The sequence below is a fragment of the Chelmon rostratus genome, chromosome 17, assembly GCF_017976325.1.
Source record: "Chelmon rostratus isolate fCheRos1 chromosome 17, fCheRos1.pri, whole genome shotgun sequence".
Lineage (NCBI taxonomy): Eukaryota > Metazoa > Chordata > Actinopteri > Chaetodontiformes > Chaetodontidae > Chelmon > Chelmon rostratus.
This window is the reverse complement of record NC_055674.1, coordinates 24,865,896-24,890,183: the sequence shown is the minus strand read 5'-3', so window position 1 is coordinate 24,890,183 and position 24,288 is coordinate 24,865,896. Positions and strand designations below refer to the sequence as shown.

The following is a 24,288-nucleotide window of genomic DNA, read 5'->3' as shown; positions in this document are numbered from 1 at the left end:
TATATTCTCCAAAACCAATGTTACCAATTTTCTTAACAGATATCTCTTGTCTTTGTTCTCTCACACAGTAGTAACTGGGATTAGATTCCAGAGCAACATGACAGGACCATTAGGTTAAATTGATCAATGAATTCTCCATCTATATCTTCAAACCACACACTTTTTTCTCTTATTGACTACAGTATTTCTGACATTCAATGCAGTGAGTATTGTAAAGTCAATAAATCAGTCAATGAAAATGTACCCTCTTTTTTATTTAACATACCTCAAATATTACTTCAAATATTTCATTTTCATTTTTCCAGTACAACTTAAACTTGCCAGTTAACAACAGTACACAAATATATTAAGTTATTCTTTCATAACATTTTCTGTTCACTCATTGGTGAGCAAACATTTAATGTTCTCAAGGAAAAGACAAAAATAACAATGCAGATCAGAAGTGAAGATGAAACATATTAGTTTGGCCACATGGTGGCAACATATGGTTGAGTTCAGTTGTCATCATCATCATCATCAAAGACGTCAGCTACAGTCCTATGGATGGAGAAACAAGCAGAATTTTCAGACTGTTGATCAGAAACAGTTGTTTCAACAGGTTTCAGTTCAGTGTAAATATGACTTACTTGTAGATTGATCCAGTCACTTCATCGAGAAAACCTCCTAAATAAAAGAGAAAAAGTAAGCGTGAGCTAGAGCCCCTGTCAACAAACAGCAAAGTCCAACATTTCTCATCAGAGGTAGTAGTCAGAGGAGAGAGAGACTTAATTCTTAAAGAAGAACTTCGCATTTACTGTAATATGCACTGTGAAGAATCTTGAACTGAATCAGAAGGAGTTTTGCACAGGATGAGCAAGTGGTTACGTCTTGCAATGCCTTCTTCCACAACAACAGAAACAATAATTCTGTTTCCCATTCTGTCTGAGGGGAGATGGTTTGTCTGGTGTTCTAAGTTCATATCGAGAGGAAATATGACGCTTTGTCATTTTCATCAGTGGTTTAAAGTGAACAAATCCAGTGGTTCGAGGGGCATTTAGGAATGATGGTGTGTTAGATTGGAGAAGGTGTCAGATTTGAAAATATCTCTGTGTGATTGATGGAGATTAAATGTAGTATAGAGACGGAAAAAAATGGCTAACATCCCATTGCGATGTAAGTCAGCTAACATGCTCCATCCTGTCTGGCTTCAATAGGTCATTTTTTACAAAATGGTGGATATGATTACTGGACTGGAGCTACTGATTCGATTTGAATCATACCAAAGTGTTTAAAAAGCTGGAATGACAAAACTGTGATTTGAGCTGGCACCAGTGAGTGTCTGAGTAAAAAGAGCAATATGCAATCTTTGGTGTATTGGCTGCGTATAATGTTGTAGACTTATAGTCCTATTCCACCCTCTGATTTATGTCACTGTGGCAGGGATTTGTTGAATGACTAGTAAGTGCAAAGTTTCTTTTATTTTGCCTGACCATACGGGATCATAAAGAAAGGACAGTATTTTGTTGTGCCCCTCACTTTGCAGAGTAAAATGTCAACAATCACTGCGGTGCATTATTTTTGCTTTCAAATGTGTTTGTTGGCTGAAGTTGCAGTGGAGTTCATGTTGTTAATATCTCTGTGCTGTCTGCCTTGATTCATTCTGTTGTGGTAAGTGGCAAGCTTTGATATCTGTGCCCTAATAATGCATATTGCACTTCCTGCAGTGTCCATAGTTGTTCATCATGTGAGACTTCATTGTGCTGCTGCTCTGTTGGCAACCTGGGCTCTTATGGCTGAGACCCATAAATGTTTTTTGGGCTTTTTTAAAAATATATTTTAACCTATAAAAGTTAATGTGTATTTGTTATGCCATGGCATCCAGCAATGACATTGAGCAACATCAGATCACTGCAAAATAAAACTGAGGGGTTACATAATAATGCCATGTTCTGCTATGAGTACCAGGAAGCAGGAAATATAATGCTTACTGAGACCTGGCTTCTTCCGGTCATTGTTAGCTTTCTGGATGAGTTGGGAAATCTGGTGTTATGGGAATGTAGAAAGTGCCTATGATGCTAGATTGAGACCCCCGTTGCCAATTCTGATCACAATATTGTGTACTTAATCCCAGTTTACAAGACAGTTTTGAAGAGCTGCAAATTGAAGATTAAAACAGTGGCTGTGAGGTCAAATGGCAGTGTGGAATCTCTGAATGGTTGCTTTCTCTGCACTGACTGGAATGCATTCATTAGTCAGGACGCAGACATAGTCACAAAAGCAAGAACAAACTATACATTTTGCACCAACGATCTGGTTGCCAAAAAGAAAGTTGTTATCTATATAAATAACAAACTTTACATTACAAAACAGATAAACAACTGCACTAACAGGAAAAAATAGCATTTGAAACTCTGGACCATCTGGCACTCAGATCTGTGCAGAAGGAAATTAACCAGAATAGCCAGGAAACGACAGAAGGATATTTTATGGGGACTCGATGAAGACTATCACAAGCTTGAAATCACCTAAGATTTGAGTTGTCACAGATGATGTGAAATTGCTTAGTGATTTAAATATTTTTATCTGAGATTTGACATTAGTGTATCAAGGAGCTGGACTCTTCATCCTCCACTGAGTGTGCTGAGAACAGACTCACTCACTCAATTCGTGCAGTTTCTTTTTAAACATCTCTTCAAAGAAGGCTATGGGACCTCACAGGATTTTACATTTACCTTTAAAAAAGCAGCTAAAACCAGCATAGTGCTGTATTTTGTAACAGTCCTCAGATATTCAAAAGGTCCCTGCTTTTCGGAAAAGCTCTGGAATTATTCCTGTCCCTAAGAAAGCACATTCAGCTGAAAACTATGATTTTAGACCAGTCATTCTAAAATCAGATGAAACCTTCAGATGATCTTGAAAAATGTGTGTTGTTGAAAGCTGATGTTATCAGCAAATAACAGCCACTACGGTTTGCCTACAGACAAGTAAGTCAGTTCTCGTTCTGCACATCTTCAACATGAGCCTCTATCTGGAGAGAGTTCCAGCCCTGTGGAAAATTTCCTGTATGGTTCCAGTGCCAAAAACCATGCATCCCTGGGAGCCCGACCACTTCAGGCTGGTAGCCTTGACTTCCCACCTGATGAGGACCCTGGAGAGGATTATACTCAACCACCTCCGTCACCTGGTGAGCAGTGAACTAGACCCCCTACAGTTCGCATACCAACTGGGCATCAGTGTGGAAGGCGCAGTCATCTACCTGCTCCATCACTCTCTCTCTCCCACCTGGAGAGCACTGGGAGCACAGTGAGAGTCATGTTTTTTCACTTCTCCAGTGCTTTCAACACAATCCAGACATCGCTGCTCAGTGGGAAGCTGGAAGGAGCTGGAGTGGACTGCCACCAGGCTGCATGGACCACTGACTACCTCAACAAAAGAGTATGTAGCGCTTCGCAGCTGTGTGTTGGTTGTGGTAGTTTGCATTACCAGGGTATTGTACTCTCTCCTTTTCTCTTCACACTATACACATCTGACTTCAGACACAACACAGACAGCTGCCACCTCCAGAAGTTCTCCGATGATACAGCCATTGTTGGATGTGTATCACAGGGAAATGTTTTGGAATATGGGGAAGCTATCACCAACTTTGTCGACTGTTGCTGTGGACTAAAACAACTGCACATCAATGTCAGCAAGCACCAGACTCACCAACTAAGGAGATGGTGATTGACTTTCGCAGGAAAGCACCACAGACTTCACTGGTGAGCATTTGGGGTTTGGACATTGAGATCATGGATGAGTACAAATACCTGGGTGTCCACCTCAACAATAAACTTGACTGGTCCACCAACACAGATGCCCTGTATAGGAAGGACCAAAGTCGTCTCCATCTGCTGAGAAGACTGAGGTCCTTTGCCAGATGGAGCAGACTCTATATTTTGGACTGATAGCACCTCTGTTCTGAAATACATCGATAATGAGACCTTCAGGTTCTGCACTTTTGTGGCCAATAGAGTTTCTCAAGGTCTCACATGCAGGACAGTGGAGATATGTTGACACAGTTAACGATCCAGCAGACATGGCTTCCCAAGGTTTGAAAGTGAAGTCCCTGCTGAAGAAAGAAACATGGCTCAGTTTCTTTGTTAGCCTGATCTTCGGCCACTAAATCTAATCTAAAAATGGGTCAATAACCCAAACGGCAGCAGATTCACTTTAAAATATTCAAATGCAGACCAAAATGTGACGTAACGAGAACTTCTGGTCTGCAGGTTGACCACAGGACCATCAGTCACATCACTGCCTTTGAGAATCTGATCAGTAACATACAGCTTCTTTGTTAGCACCAAATCTCACCAAACAATTCTGAAGTCAGGAATAACTGTGAATGCTGCTCAGACATCTGAAGAAGTGGATACAATAACCTGCTTCATTCAGCACTTCTCATCCTGGACTCATTTGAAAAGGGCAATAGTGTGGAGCAGGCATGTCAAACTGATTCCATAAAGGGCCGTGTGGCTGCAGGTTTTTGTTCCAACCAAGGAGGAGCACACCAGGCCAACCAATCAACATCAAGGGATCACTTAGTTATCAGCTGAAGACTGAGATCAGCTGATTAATTGATTCCAGCCAGGTGCTCCTCCTTGGTTGGAACGAAAACCTGCAGCCACATGGCTCTTTATGGAATGAGTTTGACATGCCTGGTGTGGAGGCTTAGACTTAAGAAGCTGCTTCTGTATCGTATCAGAAAAAGTAAACAAACAAGTCTGCTTCACCAAGGTAACATCCATCAGAGAGATCTGTTACAGAAGGAGATAGGAAAACATGAGGCTCAGGGAAATACTGATCTCACAGTTGACGAACCGGCAAATAGTGAGATGGAAATAATAATAATAATAATAATACATTTTATTTGTTAAAAGCGCCTTTCAGGACACTCAAGGACACTGTACATCACAAGAAATATCAAACAACAGCAATACGATAACATACAATGAAATAAAATAAACAAGTGATAAAACAAATAAGTGTAAAATCAGACTGACCATTTGACCTCATGTGGGATAAGCAAGTCTGAACAGGTGAGTTTTGAGTGTGGATTTAAAACAGGAAAATGAATCAATGTTTTTAATTTCGGGTGGTAATGAGTTCCAGAGCCGGGGAGCAGAGTGGCTGAATGCTCTGCTCCCCATTGTGGTGAGATGGGCGGAGGGGACAGACAAGTTGATAGTAGAGGAAGATCTGAGGGAGCGAGAGGGGGTGTGGACGTGGAGGAGAGCTGACAGGTAAGGAGGGGCGAGGTTATGAATGGCCTTGAATGTTACCAGGAGGATTTTGAAGTCAATGCGAAATTTGATGGGGAGCCAGTGGAGCTGCTGAAGGACAGGAGTGATGTGGTGGATGGAAGGGGTTCTGGTGATGATGCGGGCAGCTGAATTCTGAACCAGTTGAAGTTTGTGAAGTGACTTGACAGGAAGACCGAATAGAAGGGAATTACAGTAATCCAGACGAGAAGTGACAAGGCTATGGACAAGGATGGCAGTGGTATGGGGGGGTAATCTGCTCGGTTGGTTGGAGTTGGTGGACGATTGAGCAGCAGTGCCAGAAGACATGGAACATCCTATCATACTGGACATAGACCTCCATATTTCAGACCTAATTCTTCGACATATTCATGAAAAGGTGGTACATCGTCGTCGCAGCCACATGTTATCCAGACTGCGCCAAAGATACTGGATTCCTGGTGCTACCACATCAATCAGAAGAACTCTATCAAAATGTGCTATGTGTCGTACAAATGCTACTCCTGGACAAAGCAGATGCCAGAATTGTCTCTGGACAGAGTCTCTCCTGATGAAGACCCCTTCACCTATGTTGAAGCTGACTAATTTTGACCCCTTGGAGTGAAGCATGTGTAGCAGAGAGAATCTGAGCTAGAGGCTGCAGATTGCAGCCTCTTCAAAAGGTAGGTCAACTCCTCCCCTTTCCCAACCCCCCTAAATTGGCAGCCTACTTAAGACACCTGTGGCATGAAGGCTGCCTTTCTTTGTCTGTGCCTGGTGGCTGCCACATGGTCATGTCTCTGAGTTCCTGTCTGTTGTGCACTGATGGCCTGGTCGTTGTGGTGTCCATTAAAAGGGATTTGAGTGGTGAATTGTTCCAGACTGAAGGACATCAGGGTAACTGTAGCACTGGCTCAGACACCATCAGCTACTGTTTTGTTTTTTGTTGTTTTGTATTTTGTTTTGTTTGACTGTTTTGTTTTGTTGAGATGAGTGTTTGTTTGTCTTAGATTTGGTTTTTGTAAGTGCTATTAAAATTTGCCCTTTTAGCTGGAACCAACTGGTTTAATACAGTTTTCTTTGGTAGCATTTCCTTTCTCCTCCCCCAGGCTAGGCACTCGGGGTGGTTCCCTGCACCTTTCTGTTGTAGTGATAAGGGCACTGGGACACGATAGTTTGCACCTGTTTGCTGTGAGTTCATGAGTGCAGGGTAAGTGCACTCCTGAGACACTTCCTTCGGTAGTTTGCCTCCTTGCCTCCCCCTTGCTAGCTTCCACTCACTCCCCGTTCCCTTTTTTTTTTGATAGTTTTAATAATTTAGTTTGGAAGTGTTTTAAGTGAAAACAATTATTGTTAAGATAATAAATTGTAATTTCCATACATCCTACCGTAATTTTGATCTGCATTTATTGCTCAGTGCTAATTCCTTCTTTGCCTTCCACAGACACTTCCCATTTAATTTTTTGTTTAAATAATCATTAATAAATAAATCCTGATTTGCTTTTGAACCATGTCTCTGTCTGTAGTGCTCGAACCTGTGTTTGCCTTACTGTGTAGAACTGGGTAAAACTCCTTGGGTGAAAGTCGCTAGTGGCGTTGTCTGGCTTGCCATTTGTATCATTCTGTTACAGCCCCTTTATGATATAAAAGTACCACCACGTTGCCACACATGGAAGGAGTGTTGTGAAGTACGATGGTGTTCTTTTCGCATGTTTAGCTGTTAGAGTCATTCACATCAAAATTGCAGCCTCTCTTGATACAGACTCGTTCATTAATGCCCTTTAACGTTTTACAGCTAGACGCGGTCAAGTAAAAGAACTATGGTACCATTTTTGTGGGAGCTCAGCACAAGTTGAAGGAGGCAATTGAAAATTGGAATCAAACTCAAATTCATAATTCACTCCTCCAGAAAGGAATCAACTGGATCTTCCACCCTCTGCTGGCTCACAACATGGAGGTGTATGGAAAGATGAATTAGATTAGTACGAAAGGTTCTCAATTCAACCTTTAATGTGCAAAATCTTGAGTTTTCAGTTTTATGTGAAGCTGAAGCAATCCTCAACAGTCCTGTTTTCATTTCTAATTTCACTGTTTTTAACTGGAAAGCACTTGGGTCACCTTGAGTGTTGTAAAGTTCTATATAAATTTTGATTGAACAGTCGTCCCATCAGCAAGGCTTCTACAGATCCAAATAACCTAGAAGCACTTACCCTGAACCATCTTCTGCCTCTAAAGATGATTCAGCACCTTGGAGTTCCTGGCTAACTGGAAAAATCGTTAGACAAGAAAGGACTTGTATATCATGTTCGGATCAAGACCAAGACGGGCTTTCTGAACAGACCCACCAACAAGATCTACCTTCTACTGTAGGCAGAGGTGCTTTGAGAAGCTCAATCTGACTGACTGTTTTGTTGTCTTGACTTTGCCCTTGCATACTGCACACATTCAACATGACAAAGATTGATTCAGAGTGATAGTAATGCACTCTTTCAAGGCTATGTGCTAGCAACCTCTGGCATTATGAAAGATCGATTTTGGAATATATATTGGAATATAGTTGTGTAATTATCACTTGAAATAATAATTAGGGCTGATATTGTAGGAGCCATAAATATGTATGTTGTTTATTGTTTTAGCTACTCATGCCTTTTTTGGTCACTGACACTTCTGGTAATGGTGTACAGCCACACACACACCGTTAGCACATTCTCCTGCTCTCCTGATTTGGAATACCTGGCGGTGAAATGCAGACCATTCAAACTGGTTAGAGAACTCTCGTCCATTGTTATTGTGGCATTAGAGGAGCTGTACTGCCTAATCTCCGGGCAGATGAACGACAACCAGGATGTGGCTGTGATTGTAGTGGGGGACTTTAATCATGTTAAACTGAAGGCGGTGTTCACACAAGCATCTGGCCTGCAGAACAAAGCCGACCACAAGGACAGCACAGATATAGACTGAGGAGGCCTCCTCTGCACTTCAGGACTGCTTTGACCATCACAGTGTTTCCCAACCAGAAACCATGGCTGGACAGCGCAGTGCGGTCCCTGCTGAAAGCCCGAGATACTGCCTACAGAGCTGGTGACAGGCTGGTTTATAGCAGGGCCCGAGCAGAGCTGAAGAAAGGAATGAAGCAGGCCAAGCTCCGGTACAAAAACAAAATTGAAGATCACTTCAATAACAACAACCCCCAGAACATGTGGAGAGGACCATGAGAGGCTACAAGCCAAACATTCAGCTCTCCAGCCACATCCCCACCCTGCCTGACACCTTAAACAGCTTCTTTGCCCACTTCGACACATCAGGCAGCCAAGAAGCTACACACCTACCCCGGCTGGAGGAGCAGCACCAGCCCCTCGTCCTGCAGCAGCACCAGGTGACATCCACCCTGAGGAGGATCAACACCTGCAGAGCTACAAGACCGGATAAGGTGTCAGGCCAGACTTTGAGAACATGCGCTGACCAGCTAGCAGGAGTGTTCCTTGACATCTTCAACCTGTCCCTGCAGCTGTCTATGGTTCCTGAGTGCCTCAAGTCCTCCACCATCATTCCGGTACCTAAAAAGACATCCATCACTTGCCTGAATGATTACCGGCCTGTTGCTCTGACCCCGGTAATCACACTGTAAATTATTACCGTAAAAATACGGCCAAATTCTAACAGTAATGTACCGTTATTTCTAGATATGGTAAAATACTGTAAATTTATATACTTTTGGAGCCACAACTAAGAACAGACATTAACAGTAGGCAACTGTAAGATTTAACGGTAAAATACAATACAATGGGAAATTATAACTGTAAAAATACAGGGTTTTTACGGCAGTGTAACATTATTTTTAAATACAGTTTATTACTGTTTGAGGAACAAAAAATAAATAATAAATAAATAAATAATAAATAATAAATAAAAATATAATAAATAAAAAACTAACTAATACTACAGTATTTTTCTCTTTCTCAAGTCAAACTTGAGCAGTCTGGTCACAATCAAAATCGCGTTGCACCAGGTAGCATCATCTGAGCATCACTAGCAAGGTAAATGCAATCTTACAAGACATTTTCCTGTTGAATATACTTTTATTTTGTTAAAATTACTGCTTCATGTTATTTGTTGTGAACTAGGCTAGGCTACATATTGCAAGCAATGAACTGATTTGATCTGATGAATTATCTGATTTAGCCTACCGTAGTCACTGAAATCCCACTGTTGATGTTAGCTTGCTTGGTCATTACATTTTGTATTTCTGTATTTGTTATCAAATCAGGGACTAGGCTATATTTTAACATTTTTCTGTGTGACTATTTCAGGTAAAAACGTTTACCTGAATACAGCAGGCATATGTTCATGTTGAATTTTAAGATAACACATCTTAGCATTTTGTTCCGTTCAGTTCACTTTTATCAGTTGTCTCAATGGGGAAATTCCTTCTCCACCATAGCCTTTGTTCACTTCATTCTTCTATTGCACATGATCTTAAGTGAAGGAATATTCTATGGATACTAAAGGCAGGTTGTATACAGATTGTTCTGATCCTGTTTACTGTAACATGATTGGTTGTTCTTCATAGAATGCAGTTTAAAACAATTTTATTATTTGAAATTGCCTGGCGTTTGGATGCAGTTACTTTACTGAATTAAATTTTATACAGTGTTGCCTCCTCGTTACTTAAATTGTTCAGTGACTGAAAATGTTTGGCATTAATAAATGTTGTAAGGCCATTGCATTTACAGTAAAACTGTTTATGGTAATCTCCCATAAACAGTTTACAGTAGGAACTGTAAAATAATGGAAACAAATTCACTGTTAAATTACGGTAAACTACTGGCAGCTACAGTTGCCAGCATGATACTGTTATTCTACAGTGTACCTACTGTAATATGCAACAACAGTTTATTACCGTAAAAGATATTACAGTATCTTACTGTAAAGTAAATATATTCTCTACAGTACACTACTGTCATATCTTTTACGGTAATAAACTGTTGTTGCATATTACAGTAGGTACACTGTTGAAGAACAGTATCATGCTGGCAACTGTAGCTGCCAGTATTTTACTATAAATTAACGGGGAAATAATTTAAAGTGCATGAAGTGCTTTGAGTGGATTCTTCCCAGGTGCATCAGAAGCTTCATCCCCACGGACCTAGACAGCCTTCAGTTCGCCTACAGAGGGAATCGGTCCACAGAGGATGCTGTCTCCATCACCCTGCACACAGCCCTGACCCACCTGTAGCAGCCCAATACCTACGTCAGGATGAATCAGGTGGTGAGAATAGGGAACACAACATCATCCCCTCTGGCCCTCAGCACGGGCACGCCACAGGGTTGTGTGCTCAGCCCAGCCCTCTTTACCCTGTTTACTCATGACTGCGCTGCCATCCACCCCACCAACACAGTTGTGAAGTTTGCGGATGACACTACAGTAGTGGGTCTCATTTCATATAACAGCGAGACCCACTGCAGAGAGGAGATACACCAGCTCACACAGTGGTGTTCAGCCAACAACCTGGTGCTGAACACAGGGAAGACCAAGGAGGTCATTTTTGACTTCAGGAGGTCCAGGAAGACGGATCACGCCCCCCTCCTCATGGATGGAGAAGTGGTGGAGCGTGTGGACAACATCATGTTCCTGGGCCTCCACATCACATCTGATCTCTCCTGGTCCTGCTCCCGCCTGGTGAAGAAGGCACAACAAAGGCTCTTCTTCCTCAGGAAAATGAAACGGGCTGGACTCTCCTCTCGGTTGCTCGTCAATTTCTACAGGGCCACATTTGAAAGCATCCTCTGCCTTAGTGTGACAGTGTGGTATGGCAGCTGCACGACACAGGAGAGGAAACAGCTGGCACGGGTGGTTAAAACTGCACAGGGCATCGTAGGCTGCCCCCTTCCTGACTTAGACTCTATATATGCAGGCTGGGTCAGGAACAGGGCAAGATCCATCGCCACGGGCCACAGACTGTTTGTACCGCTTACATCAGGAAAGCGGTACAGGAACATCCGCACCACCACTAACAGACTGAGGGACAGCTTCTTCCCCATAGCTGTCAGAGCTATTATCCCCAGCAGCCCCCCACTGGAGTGAGAGACTGTGAGGACAATGAGCCACTGCACACCACACTTTGTCCACCTTCACCTGCACCTTAACATTTAAGTACACACACGCCTATCTAAATTGTCAGCTGGATTTCAGTATATACATTTTAGTATATTTCACCTGTTGTTGGTATATTTTATTGTTTCATTATATTTTTATTGTCTTAGTATATTTTTATTTCTGGTATAGTTTTTATTGCATTTACACATATTTGTACTGCATGTTAGTTTATTTTATTCTATTATCTTTATTTTATTCTATTACCTTTCTTATCTTATTATCTTGTTTCTAATACGGGGGTTGCAATGCAATTTTCGTTGACATGTCCATGCTCAATGACAATAAAGGCAATCTTGAATCTTGAAGTTATGTTTGGAGAGAAAAGGGTGCAGAATTTTATGAAAAGAACACCTCTCCAATTTTATAGCATAGATTGGGGTAGATTAATGATACTTTGGGCTTGTGTTGCAGCTAGTGGCATGGTGAAATTTTGCAATCAAGCATCACACAGTCTAAAAAAAGCTGAAGATTGTATTATTCCCTGCGGAAGGTCCTTTTGGCTGATCTTTAATTATTCTGCCTACCCTTCAGCCATCAGTGTAGTTTGGGAGATGCTTTTCTCTTTATAACTATGAATGGCAAGTCCTAAGTGGAAAGCATTTTGATATACAACAGGAAAATCAGCAACAAGTAAACTTTCCTTCTCTAATGTGATATGATAAAAATTTGCTTTTTCTCACGGTAGCAGTCACTCACCAGGCTGGCAAAGATTTTGGCACACAGGACACACATGGCAGAAACTGCACATCTGTGAACAAGACAGAAACTAATGAGTACAGAGAAGTACAGTCAGAAATGTGAACAAAGTAGTGGAAGAAGCCTAATCAAATATACTGACTTCAAAGCTTCTCAACCTGCTTCATGCACAAAGTGAGACAAGTCATCTCACAATTTTGATTTAATGTCATTATCTTTATTTGCCATCCTTATTTTCTTATCATCTCTGGCTTTTGGCTTTTCAAGCATTTTCTCTTGCCCTGGCATACATGGACTTCCAACAGGAATGAGAGGGCAAAGTAATATGTAAATGTGAGTTATTGAGAAGGTGTAATTTAGACCATCGGCAGCGAAAATGTAAATGCAAGGCAAATATTTAAATATTTAGAAATAAAGTACCCAAATGTTGAACAAAATCTGGAAACAGCACAAAAGCCTTGGTGACTTTATACTGTCTAGACAGAGTGTTCCTTTCTCCTAGTCATTCAAGGAACATTTTTTCTCACTATGTAATGACTAGGGCCGCTTTAATGGCATACATTTAAATCATCATCATGTACAGATTTTAAGAAATAACTTAACTAACTCATCTATGGCATCAAGCCAAATGATGACTCGGAGGACTGTATACATTTTTAAGGATAATGCTGGGGGAAAGGTCATAGTCTGATTCATATTCACAGCAGATTTTAACTAGAGATTCCTTGTCATGGGCCGAGGTGCTGCTGAAGGGAAAGTTTTGCCCTGACAATCGTACTAGAAGAAAGGACAGTGGTCCCAAAAATTATTATACATTGTCCACTGGGGCTAAAAATCTTGGTCAGATGTACTGATGGCCAAACTGACCCACTGATTTGGGTTATTTAGATTTAGACAGACATGTTGGGTCAGGTTTGTATGTGTGATTTTGGTGGTGGTGTGATCCAGTTTATTCCTCATTATAATATATATATTAGCATAGGTTTGTATCAGGTTGTTTGGGTCAGCATCTTTGAATTCAAAGGGCCTCAAGCTGTTTGGTTTTCAATAAGAGTGTACAGCTGTATTTCTGTTAACATGTATGATTGTGAAAAGGTTGCTTTTTACAGCATTCATTTGACCCTGTTTCCCCATTTTTGTTGTCAGTTTAATTATTCATTTCAGTCCAGTGTTTCAGTTATTCAATAAATTGTCAGTCAGGTCATATTAATGACACACGTTTGATTTGTTGTTTCACAGAATTATGATCTGCTGAAAGGGGTTCAACCATTTGCATATGCTCGTCTGTTTGTTGCTGTTCTGCTTGGGATCTAGTAGTAGATAAGCTACTCAATCAGGCATTGTGAAAACAGATTTGGTTCATTATGTGCACTTAGCAAGGACACCCTAGCCACAATTAAGATGTACGATGATGAACCCTAGCCCTAAACCTAACCTTTCTTTTTGTTAGTAAATGTCTTCTTTTTGTTTTTTGCACTGTCTCCTGGCTGTTGACGACCTTCTTCTTTATCCCTTTTTATTTTTTCCAGTGTCAAGTTACATCATCTGCCCTATCTATTTAGCAGGTAATGTTAAAATGTTCAAGTAATGTACCTTATTTTAGCAAATTAAAAATTTGACCTGATGATGGCACTACATGAAGTCAGAGGATCACCAATATCTTTTCTGAGCCAAAAGTCATTAGGATTCATCTGCTGGGAAACATGATTATTCATGAAAATCTGCCACAAATCTGACACGTGTGTTTGTCAGAGGAAAAGACTTTCCTCTAAAAAAAAACGTTTTTTTTTTACTTCTTCTACATCACCAAAATAATTGTCCATTAGAATGTATAGCATCACACTAGTTTATTTTTATTTAATGTGCCACAGGTCGAAGCACATGAATTTGGTATGTTCATGGATGTAAACCAAAGCTGATTCATGTGTATTTTCTCACCTTGCAGTCATCACAGTGTTTACCCTTGTCTCCCTCTTCACAAGGACATTTGTCACAGCTGTCACAGTGCTAGAGGAAGACACATTTTGTGTTAAAAAGAAATCTGGAGAATAGAACAGTATACATAATAAAACCTAAAGAATGGACACATGTAGAGTGCATGATTGCGTCTATCCTATTTTCATTTCAATTTAAAATGAAACACATCCCAGCTGTTTTATCTTTTGCAGAGTTGGTTCCCATCTATACAGACTGTGTAATGTGTCTTTATTTTGGATTCACTGACATCAGTTTGTGAAAGTCTCTAGTTTTCTGACTGATCTTTGATGGCTACATTAAATTTGTCTTATTTAATTTCAAACATACCTCACAGAATTCACAATAAGAGCACACAGAGCCTGTGCGATAAACACCATCCTCGTCATCGTCGTCGTCATCGTCATCATCATCATCATCATCATCATCTGCACATAATATTGATAATAAATAGGACTTTTGAACTAAAATACTTGAACAGATCTAACATTCAACAATGCAGCCTTAAAATACATGTTTCACCGCTGACATAAAATGATAGTGGTCTGCCTGCCAATTATAGTTCACAGTAATTTTGAAGTAACTTCTGGACTACACTTTTGAGAGACAAGTGAAGTTCACATCAAACCAGAATATAAAACATGTAGATGTGTCTCTTTTGGAGGCACTCCGGGACTGGAGTCATAGGGAGTGACCCAAAATGTGTAAGGATGATTCTTTACTCATTTTCCTCAGAATTATGACAATAATGTCACATGTGGAGAGGCCTTATTTCTCTTCTACAGGCCAAAATTTTGATGGTGTTGATTATAAACTGAAAAGGTGAGTAACCAATTTTTGGTTACTCACCATGAACACTGTCACTCTCATGTAATCAGTTCTCTAACCAGAATATCTTTTCTTGTTGTTGACACTGTCAGAGGTGGTAGCACATTGATGGCATCCTCCTGACTTGTCAATCTCAAGAGTGCCATAAAATAGAAGTGAGTCAACACACAAACGTGCAGTCTCAACAAAGGTAACATTTTAGGAGACTACTGTCAGGCAATTGCATAACATTGCATTGTGTTACAGGTGCTTGTATTTTTCTGGTTAGTAATCATTTAGAAATTCATCTGTGTACCATCATCTCATTAATTTAATTTTGATTAATGCTGTAATTTGGAATGCATTTTCTATTTGCATTCAACCTACTTACAACTAAAACAACGTATCTACCAACATGGGTGAAAGATATATTCAGATGCTTTACTTCAGTGAAAATAGCAATAGCATAATGTACACAATTAAAAGTGAAAGTCCTAGCTTCAAAATGCTATTTAAGAAAACTGCAGGAGTATTATCAGCAAACGTACTGTAGTATTAAAGTAGAATTGCTCATTATGAAGCAGAATGGCACCTGTATAATAGTGGAATATTACTACTAATGCATTAACGCTAAAGCAGCATTTTAATGTTGTGGGTGGCAAGATAAAATCAACAATTTCACACACTACTGGATAGATAAATCTATAACAATATATCATATTTTACATAAACTTGTTTGGATGTAAACTATTAGTTTGTAAATTGTGTTTGTTTGTTTTCAAATGAGCTGCAAGAGTTGTAGATCTCTGACAATGTAGTCTAGTACAAGCATGTCAAATTGTCAGTGGTGGAATGTAAGAACATTCAAGTACTGTACATTAGTACAAATTAAGGTATTTGTACTTTTACTTCATGTCATGACCCTGTAGTCCATGTTTTAGTTTTGTCTGTTTGTTGCAGTTTCCTCTTTCTCCTTTGTGTATGTGTGTGTGTGTGTGTGTGTTTCCCAACGAATGAGGGAACAAGGAGTGGTTGTGTCCCTTCTGTGGTTTGATTGCCTAGCCTGATTGGTCAAGGGGTGGATGCCTGACCTGTTTGAACAGCCCACGGACTGCGCTCTTCCTCCTCACCAGCCTTTCCACCACCAGGAAACGCCAGGCCATCATAGTAGTGCTTAGCAGCATCATAAAATCCTGTCGTAGCGTGTTCAGCGGAATTCATGGTGAATGTCAAATTCTGTTAAATCCTTTAAATAGCAAAGGTGAGCACTAGTAGGAGGGAGAAGCATTTTTGATTTAACCCAGTTTTCTCCTGTTTCCTCATTTATAGGAGGTAGGTTTATCTGTTGTCATTTATTTACCTTTTCTTTTGGTTAGGTAAGTTAGGGCTATCTAGAGTGTTTTTGTTTGTTATTTCTCCCTCTGATCAAATAAAACTGTTCCTATTTTGAACTTGGCTTGTTGTTGCTGGCTTTCTTGGAGTGGGAAGACTGGGGGAGCACCACATCATGTTTTGTCAAAGGTTCCCCTAGACCGGGGCATAACATGGTTTAGGGGCTCATTTGTTTTTTTTGTCTTGTCGTTCTTCACAGTATCTGGTAAGTGTGATTCTTTTCTTCCTCATTATCTTGTCTTATCTATGCTTGTTGGTTGGCAGTTTTTCTTTTGTGGGGTGGGGGGGTTAGCTTTGACGTTAGTTGGCACATCATATTAGTCCCACCTTTTAGAGAGTCTGAGATGGATTCATATTTTAATGTTTTCGAACATATTGCTGCAACATTGAACTGGCCTAAAGGTGTTTGGCCTCTGTTGCTTCAATGTAAACTAGTGGGTAAGGCTCAAGAAGTGTGCACCTCACCGTCAATTGAAGACAGCATGAATTATGACATTGTGAAAGCCACCAGCCTCTGTGCGTATGAATTAGTGCAAAAATTTAGGAAAAACTTGCCACCCAAACATATGTAGAGTTCACGAGGGAGAAAAGTGTTCTGTTTGATAAATGGTGCCAGGCCAACAAATTTCAAACTTTTGAGCATCTGTGCAAGTTATGTTGATGGACGAATTCAAGAACCGAATTCCTGAAAAAAATGTGATTTATTTAAATGAGCAAAAGACTATGTGTCTCGCTGATGTCATGTCTCGTCAGATCTGTTAGGTGTTTTTGTTCACGAGCGTCATGTTGGTAATGCCTTTTGGACTTACCAATGCTCCAGCCGTCTTCCAAGGGTACGTAAATGATGTATTAAGAGAATATCTCAATGACTTTTTATTCGTTTATCTCGATGATATTTTGATATTCTCTCTGTCATGCCCTCCACCTCTGGCACCATCTAGTGGCAGTACCTCTCCCTCCCTTCTTTCCCTGGCAGTGTGAGCATGACTGCCACGCTGGTGGAGGGCAGGTGCAGCTCATCCCAATCACCAGATTGTTTCCAGCCGCGGCGGGGAGTGGTCACCTCAATTGAAGCCTTCTCCAGCCTGTACAAAAGATTCCAGCAGACCACTACTCGACGCCAGTCTGTAAACAACCTCCAGTCAGTGCACCCTGGCTCTGTTGGTAATTTTGACTCGCATCCCGAAAATTCTGTTTGTTAACCCTGCTTTCTCTCTGCCTAGTTCCGACCCTCTCTGCCGCCTGAAGATCCCTCCTGCCACACTCATCTGCCTCTGGTTGACCTGCCTGGAAACTGCCTTCACCCACCTTCTATTACAAGCCAGCAACAGCCACACTGCCACGCCACCCAGCCCTGGGTGTACTCCCTCTCATTCCCCATATCTGTCTGTCAGTAAGCTCTGATCTCTTGTTGATTGTTTCAGTTCAGCCTTTATAGGATCCTTAGTTTATTAGCCTTGTTAACCTGTTCAGTTCTCCATTCTAGTTTTGTGTTCTGGTAGTTTTTTCGCCTAGTTGCTAGTGAGCACAGGTAGCTTTGTTTTGTAGTTTTGACCACCACTCCCTGTGTTACATTTGTGATTGTAAATAAATATTTTCATTTGGACGCAACTGTCTGCTGTGTCTTTGTCCGCGTTTGGGCCTCTGAACCTGATCCGTGACACTCTCCTGACCTCGAGTCTCACCAGCGTCATGTCCGTCAGATACTCACACGATTACTCGAACACCATTTGTACGTCAAAGCAGAGAAATGTGAGTTTCACTTGAAACAAGTGTCATTCTTGGGCTATGTCATCAACGAGAATCAGGTCCAGATGGACCCAGATAAAGTAAGCGCTGTGGCTAATTGGCCTATTCCAGCCAACAGAAAAAAGCTTCAACAATTCTTGGGGTTCGCAAACTTTTACAGGAAGTTCATAAGAAACTTTAGCTCTGTTGCTGCTCCACTCCATGCGCTCACGTCGGCTAAAACAGTGTTTCAGTGGTCTCCAGGTGCAGATGCGGCATTCCAACGCCTGAAGACAGCCTTCACCTCTGCTCCGGTTCTCACGGTACCTGATCCACAACGCCAACTTGTGGTAGAAGTAGACGCCTCCAATGAAGGAGTGGTAGCTGTTCTGTCCCAAAGATCAGCTAAGGACAATAAGATTCACCCATGCGCCTACCTCTCACGTAAGTTGAACCCAGCAGAAAAGAATTATGATGTGGGATGAGGGAGCTACTAGCTGTTAAAACTGCCCTGGAAGAGTGGAGGCACTGGCTGGAAGGAGCAGACCAGCCATTTCTCGTATGGACAGATCATAAGAACCTAGAGTATCTGAAAACTGCTAAAAGACCTAATGCCAGACAGGCCCGATGGGCACTGTTTTTCAGTCAGACCCGGATCTCAGAACACCAAACCGGACGCTCTGTCACGGCTGTACGAACCGGAACCGACCGCCAAAGAACCTGGAACCATCCTGCCACTGAACTGTGTGGTAGTAGGGGTCTCTTGGCAAATAGAAAAGGATGTGCAACAGGCTAATGAGGGTAATGAGATCCCTGCAGGCTGCCCCAGCGACCGGTTGTTCGTCGCTGGGGCCGAACCACCCCCACCTCCTCGCCTGGTAGACTGAGGCCCCGTCTACACGGTTAAGAAGCTCCTCGCCATGCGCCGACATGGACGGGGTTTTCAATATTTGGTGGACTGGGAGGGTTATGGCCCAGAGGAGAGATCCTGGGTTCCCACGAGCTTCATAATTGACAAAACCTTAATAGCAAACTTCAAGCGGCAACATCCTGATGCTCCTGGGCCATCAGGAGCCGGCCCTAGAGGGGGGGGGTACTGTCATGCCTCGTCAGATCTGTTAAGTGTTTTTGTTCACAAGCGTCATGTCTTGTCTTACACTTCCTGTTTTATTGTGAAACCTAACTCTCCTCTCGTTTCAGGCCCTTGACTTCCCGGTGTGTTTCCCGCCTGTCTGATTGTCTACCCCGCCCTAATTGTCTCCACCTGTTCATTGTTACCTCGTGTATATATAGTCCGCGTCTCCCTTTGTCCTGTGCCAGATTGTCTCGTGCCATGTCTTTGTACTAAGCTGTGATTTATCCAGCATTCCAAGATCCTTGTCTCCGTGTTGTTCCTAGTCTGTTTTGTACGTAAGTCCTAGTTTAGTATATTATTTTTCTAGCCTTGTCTTGAGTTTTCATTTGATACTTTAATCTTGCCGATTGAGTCCTTTTTGTGTTACATTTCCAAATTATTCCTTAGCGTCTTTTGTTGTACTTTTCTGCCATACATCGTATGAGCTGTTATTATCCTGAGCGCCTTTTGTTTAATAAATTATTCTTTGATTTTGAAACCTTGCTGTGGTGTCTGAGTTCTGCATTTGAGTCCAGAAACGTGCCTCGTGCCTCCGGGCTTGTCAGCTGATGCCGCTGTGTTGGTGGATGAATTTGCTTTGACACACAAAAACATTTTCTCTCCACTTTTTAAGCGTGATTCAGTTCCCGTTGACCGCAAAATCAGATTTCCTAAAAGTAACCACTGCAACCCTGCTGTTGTCTCCGCAGTTGTTTTTACTGCCATGAGCAGGGACACCTGATTGGCTCCTGTCTCACTCTTAAAAGAAAAGAGCAAATCAAAAATGTCATACTTCTGTGCGACCACCTGTAAGAGGAAATATTGTACTATTTAACTACACTCCATTTGTCTAACAACTTTAGTCAGTAGTTACTTTTCAAATTACAATTTTTTCATACCTTTTGTGTCTAGTGAAACCCATGTATGTCCAACTTCTCTAATACTATACTAAAGGATACAACCCTTTATGGGTTGAGAAAACTCTCCTACTTCTTAAACTAAATGATTTTTTAAAATGGATGGATTAGCTGGGAAATGCAGTGTCACAAAGCTGAAAACAGGGCTGTTTTTCTGAGCTCATGAAAAGTTGCCCTTTTAGAGATACGTGGTTCTTACAGGACAGCAAACTACAAGCATATGATGATCTTATAGAATGTGATGCATTGCTGTAGATTAAAGCACCCAACAGGACATTCAGTAGTTACAATTACCCCAAACTTAAACATCTCCAGCAGAATGAGTATTTTTATTTTCGATACTGTAAGTACAATTTGCTGATAATACTTATGTATTTTTACTTAAGTGAGGTTTTGAATGCAGAACTTTTACTTGCTGTTGAATATTTTCGCAGGGTGGTATTATTAGTACTCAAGTAAAGGATCTGAGTACTTCCTCCACTACTGCTTCTTGTTGGGATGTGAAGGTAACTGCTCCTTTGCATAGTAGTGAGTTTGCTGTTGGCCAGGGATGCTGGATGCCTATATAATGAAGTCATATTAAATGGTTGTTTCAAGGAGTTGGCGAGCCTCAAATTTACCACAGATCTGTCAAAGAAATTACACAGTGACATTAGGCTTCATGATCAAAGAACAGTTTCATATTATATCAAGATTTTTGTCCATATTCTAATGCTCCCTATCTCTCGTTCATCCACATGAGGATTCTCTTTCTCTCTTCAGTGAGTCTGTATGACATTTTCTAAAATCAGTTGGTGGTGTTTATAATTCGCTTTGACTCTCGTGGTTAGTTATTGATGCTCACGTTCAAGTTTATAGTTGCAGACTTTAGTTCACCATTCACCAAAAAACATGAGTATGCTCAATGAACACGCTCTTTTTGCGTTTGACCATTGTCTATTACATTTTCAAAAGTTGACTTTGTCATTATTGCAATGGCTTCAAAGTGTTGGGAATTGTTTATTTTTTTTTTCAAACTTACCAAGGAAACATGTATCACCCAGATGTTGCAATCTGCATCAGAACCTTAATTTTAATAAAGACTGTTGCGATCATATTACATTTGTGCCTAACTGTTGTATCCCACCACTATTGTAATCTTCCATACAAAACTTTATAAAAGCACAATTAAGAAGAACATGTCTGAAGAAATGTCTGTAGCTCAGCATTCTGGTCCTCATACAAGTAACATGGCCAAATATGATTTTACAGGCTTCTGGTAAAAGCAACGATGCTCTCCATGCACTTTTACAACTCATATACATACAAGGTCTTTGTCTTTGGTAACAGATTTGCATTTAGGCAGTTAATGATCATTTGATTTATTTAATGAATGAAAGTAGGGTTAAAGACATATGGACAGAAGTGATGTCATATTTTCCACACATGGATATTCACGGTCATCTCAAAATCACATATTTCCAAACAAGAAGAGAAAAAGCAGACAACCATTTCATCTCTTGACAATTTTACATTTAAGCTTTAAATCTTTTACTTCCTCTAAAGAAAGAGATGTTTCTCTCTTTTCCCAAACACTTTCTCTCTGAAGGTCTGAAAAATCATCAGCAAATCCACTGCTGTAACATTTAATAACAAATGAGGAGTTATACATTTGTTCGGATTAGTTTCATAAATGACTCAAATATTTGTATTCAATTATATCAGGGCCAAATAAAGGCTGAATACTTTGCATGAAATTGCATGAAACTGAAAACAAATACTCATTTCTAATGTAAGCTACTGACATGTGCATCAAAAGTTATCATTATATCTAGTTGTTTAGAACATCAGCATTTTAGAAAATAAAAGTGGCATGATTATCACACTGTTATAGAAACACTGAAAGTTATTCTATTATCCATAGCAATTTTACAAATGCACACAGCAGAGTTGAAAAATAAATTCTGTGCATTACTTCTTTCACAGACAGCAGCGTAAATGCTCTACAGAGAAAGAAAGAGACTGAGAGATATGGAAAAAGAGAGAAACTTTACATCTGTTGGTATTCTAAGCTTTAAATTAATTAATTTAGATAGTGGCCCTCCTGCACCTCACCTTGCGCTTTTTTCTCCCTCTGTTTCTCAAACACCCCGATTCCCTAATCCACCCCCAATATCACTGTCTCTCTTTCTTTCTCTGTAGATTCACATAAAGACACAAATGCAGGTCAATCTGATCCAAAGCAATTGAGAAAGGATGATCCTATAGTTGAGGAATTCTGGAGGAACCATTCTTTCAAACGAAACACAAATCAAACAATCTCAGACTAATTGACCCCAATGAGTGATTTCCAAGTCATTCTTGGTTTGTGTGACACTGGTTTTTTGTTCTTTCTCTCTCTCAAATCAATGCTTCTGCAGTCCCCAAGTTCATATCTACTGTACTGTACGAAGGACTTCGGACAGTTGGACTTCAGATGGGCCAGTTCAATTTCCCCATAGTGTTCATAACTCTAGTTAAGCAGGGAAAAGAACACAGTGTCAGAGACAACAAGGGAAATGGACAGCTGAAAAGGGGTGGAGGAGGGACTTTGACTACCTATGAGCTCTGAGACAGTGAAATAAGAACTGGCAAAGAGATGATGAGGTTGTGAGAATGTTAATGACTGGGGAGTGGCTAATGTTTGTCTTAGCTCCTCCCTATTTGCACACTGTCCTGTAATGTACATGCACACATTTGTACCTGAAACAAATTACAACTGCGTGTCAAAGCATCAGCCTTCACTGAAGCTTAAACTTCTTATATAACATAGATGGGTGCAACATTGTTGCATCAGAGCTATGGTTTACTTCGTTTCTGTGCTATGTTTTGGCAATTTGATTGGCCAATTATAGTGTGACAGGGAACAGGCAGCATATTGCCATTCAAATTATTATACTGATGCTTTGAAAGTACGCAGTTTGTAATGTGCTTCAGGAGCAGATGTCTGCATATGTGCTAACACAGGATGGGACACAGGGATATGAGAACATATAAATTGCTGCATATTTAAAGTGACTGACCTTCATGATCATCATCGTCGTCGTCGTCGTCATCGTCATCGTCGTCATCGTCGTCATCATCATCATCATCGTCGTCATCATCGTCGTCGTCATCGTCATCATCGTCGTCATCGTCATCATCGTCGTCGTCGTCATCATCGTCATCATCATCGTCATCGTCGTCATCATCGTCATCATCATCATCGTCATCATCGTCATCGTCGTCGTCATCATCATCGTCATCATCGTCGTCATCATCATCGTCGTCATCGTCGTCATCGTCGTCATCATCGTCATCGTCATCGTCATCATCATCATCGTCATCATCATCGTCATCATCATCATCATCATCATCGTCATCATCCCCATCATCATCATCATCATCGTCGTCAGCTGCCAGACCTTGCTCGGAGCGGAATGGCAGGTCTTGTGCCTTGGCAGTGGGAGCCAAAGGGGTATGGAAGGAGCAGAGCAGCGCCAGCAACAGCGCAAGAATCAAACTTCTCAACGATGCCATGATCACAGTCTGGACTGGGCCAACTAATGAGGAATTAACCTGGAATCACTGCAGGAGTCCAGCACTGCAGCCTTGTCCCACACGCACACACGGACACTCACACACACACTCACACACACACACGCACACACACACAGCCTCACAAGCCTCACAACTTCAAACACACACCTAGATTGCTACAGTAGGAAATGGACACCAATTATAATGGCATCCAAGACAAGTTCAAGTTCAACAAGCAGAGAAGATATTCCAAGCTGAGATCCAGGCAGACAGTGCGGGCAAAAATTATCCTTAGAAAAGCAGGCAGCCCTCTCTTTGAATCTGGGACAACAACAAGACAGTGTGTCTTTCAGTCCAGTGCAGCACTTGTGTGAGGTTAAGACTGCAATAAGAAGCTGAGAGGAGAGCTGTCAGTATCTGGTCAACGTTGGAGACACAGACAGGACTAATGTGAGAGCGACAGAAAAAGAGTTTGACCAACCTATGGGGTAAGCTAAGAAGAAGGGGGGCAGTCAGGCTGACTGACAGGGGCAAATGCTGGTGGGCAGGCCTGCACAATCCATAAGTTAAGATACTCAGAGAAGAGGGGAGAGATTGGAGGGGGGTATAAGGCACGAGTGGAGCATACTTGCTTTTCCATCATCATCAAATGTTCAAGTTTAACTTTAGAACAAGGGTTCAAGCTTAACTTTAGAGAGGACCACAGCAGAA

At 41.2% G+C, this 24,288-nt stretch overlaps 1 protein-coding gene across 2 annotated transcripts; it reads right to left on the bottom strand.

The window, feature by feature from the left end:
- Positions 1–249: 249 nt before the first annotated feature.
- Positions 250–24,026, bottom strand: LOC121621098 (protein PFC0760c). 2 transcript variants are annotated; one of them, XM_041957413.1, is made up of 6 exons: positions 23,082–24,026; positions 14,413–14,510; positions 14,047–14,115; positions 12,109–12,160; positions 627–663; positions 250–537 (listed from the first exon to the last, which is right to left on the bottom strand). In XM_041957413.1, exons 1-6 carry the CDS (start codon positions 23,575–23,577, stop codon positions 495–497), a joined length of 795 nt encoding a protein of 264 aa, XP_041813347.1. In that variant the 5' UTR covers positions 23,578–24,026; the 3' UTR covers positions 250–494. The 2 variants fall into 2 exon arrangements, with proteins under 2 accessions (XP_041813347.1, XP_041813348.1); XM_041957414.1 differs by having other exon boundaries at positions 14,413–14,504.
- Positions 24,027–24,288: the final 262 nt, after the last annotated feature.

Excerpts from the sequence above, each read along its gene's own strand:
- LOC121621098 (XM_041957413.1), bottom strand. The coding sequence starts at position 23,577 with ATGGCATCGTTGAGAAGTTTGATTCTTGCGCTGTTGCTGGCGCTGCTC. Across the intron at positions 14,511-23,081 it reads CGACGATGATGATCATGAAG|ATGATGATGATGATGATGAT; the intron begins GTCAGTCACTTT and ends TATTATGTGCAG. Across the intron at positions 538-626 it reads GTGACTGGATCAATCTACAA|GACTGTAGCTGACGTCTTTG; the intron begins GTAAGTCATATT and ends CTCCATCCATAG.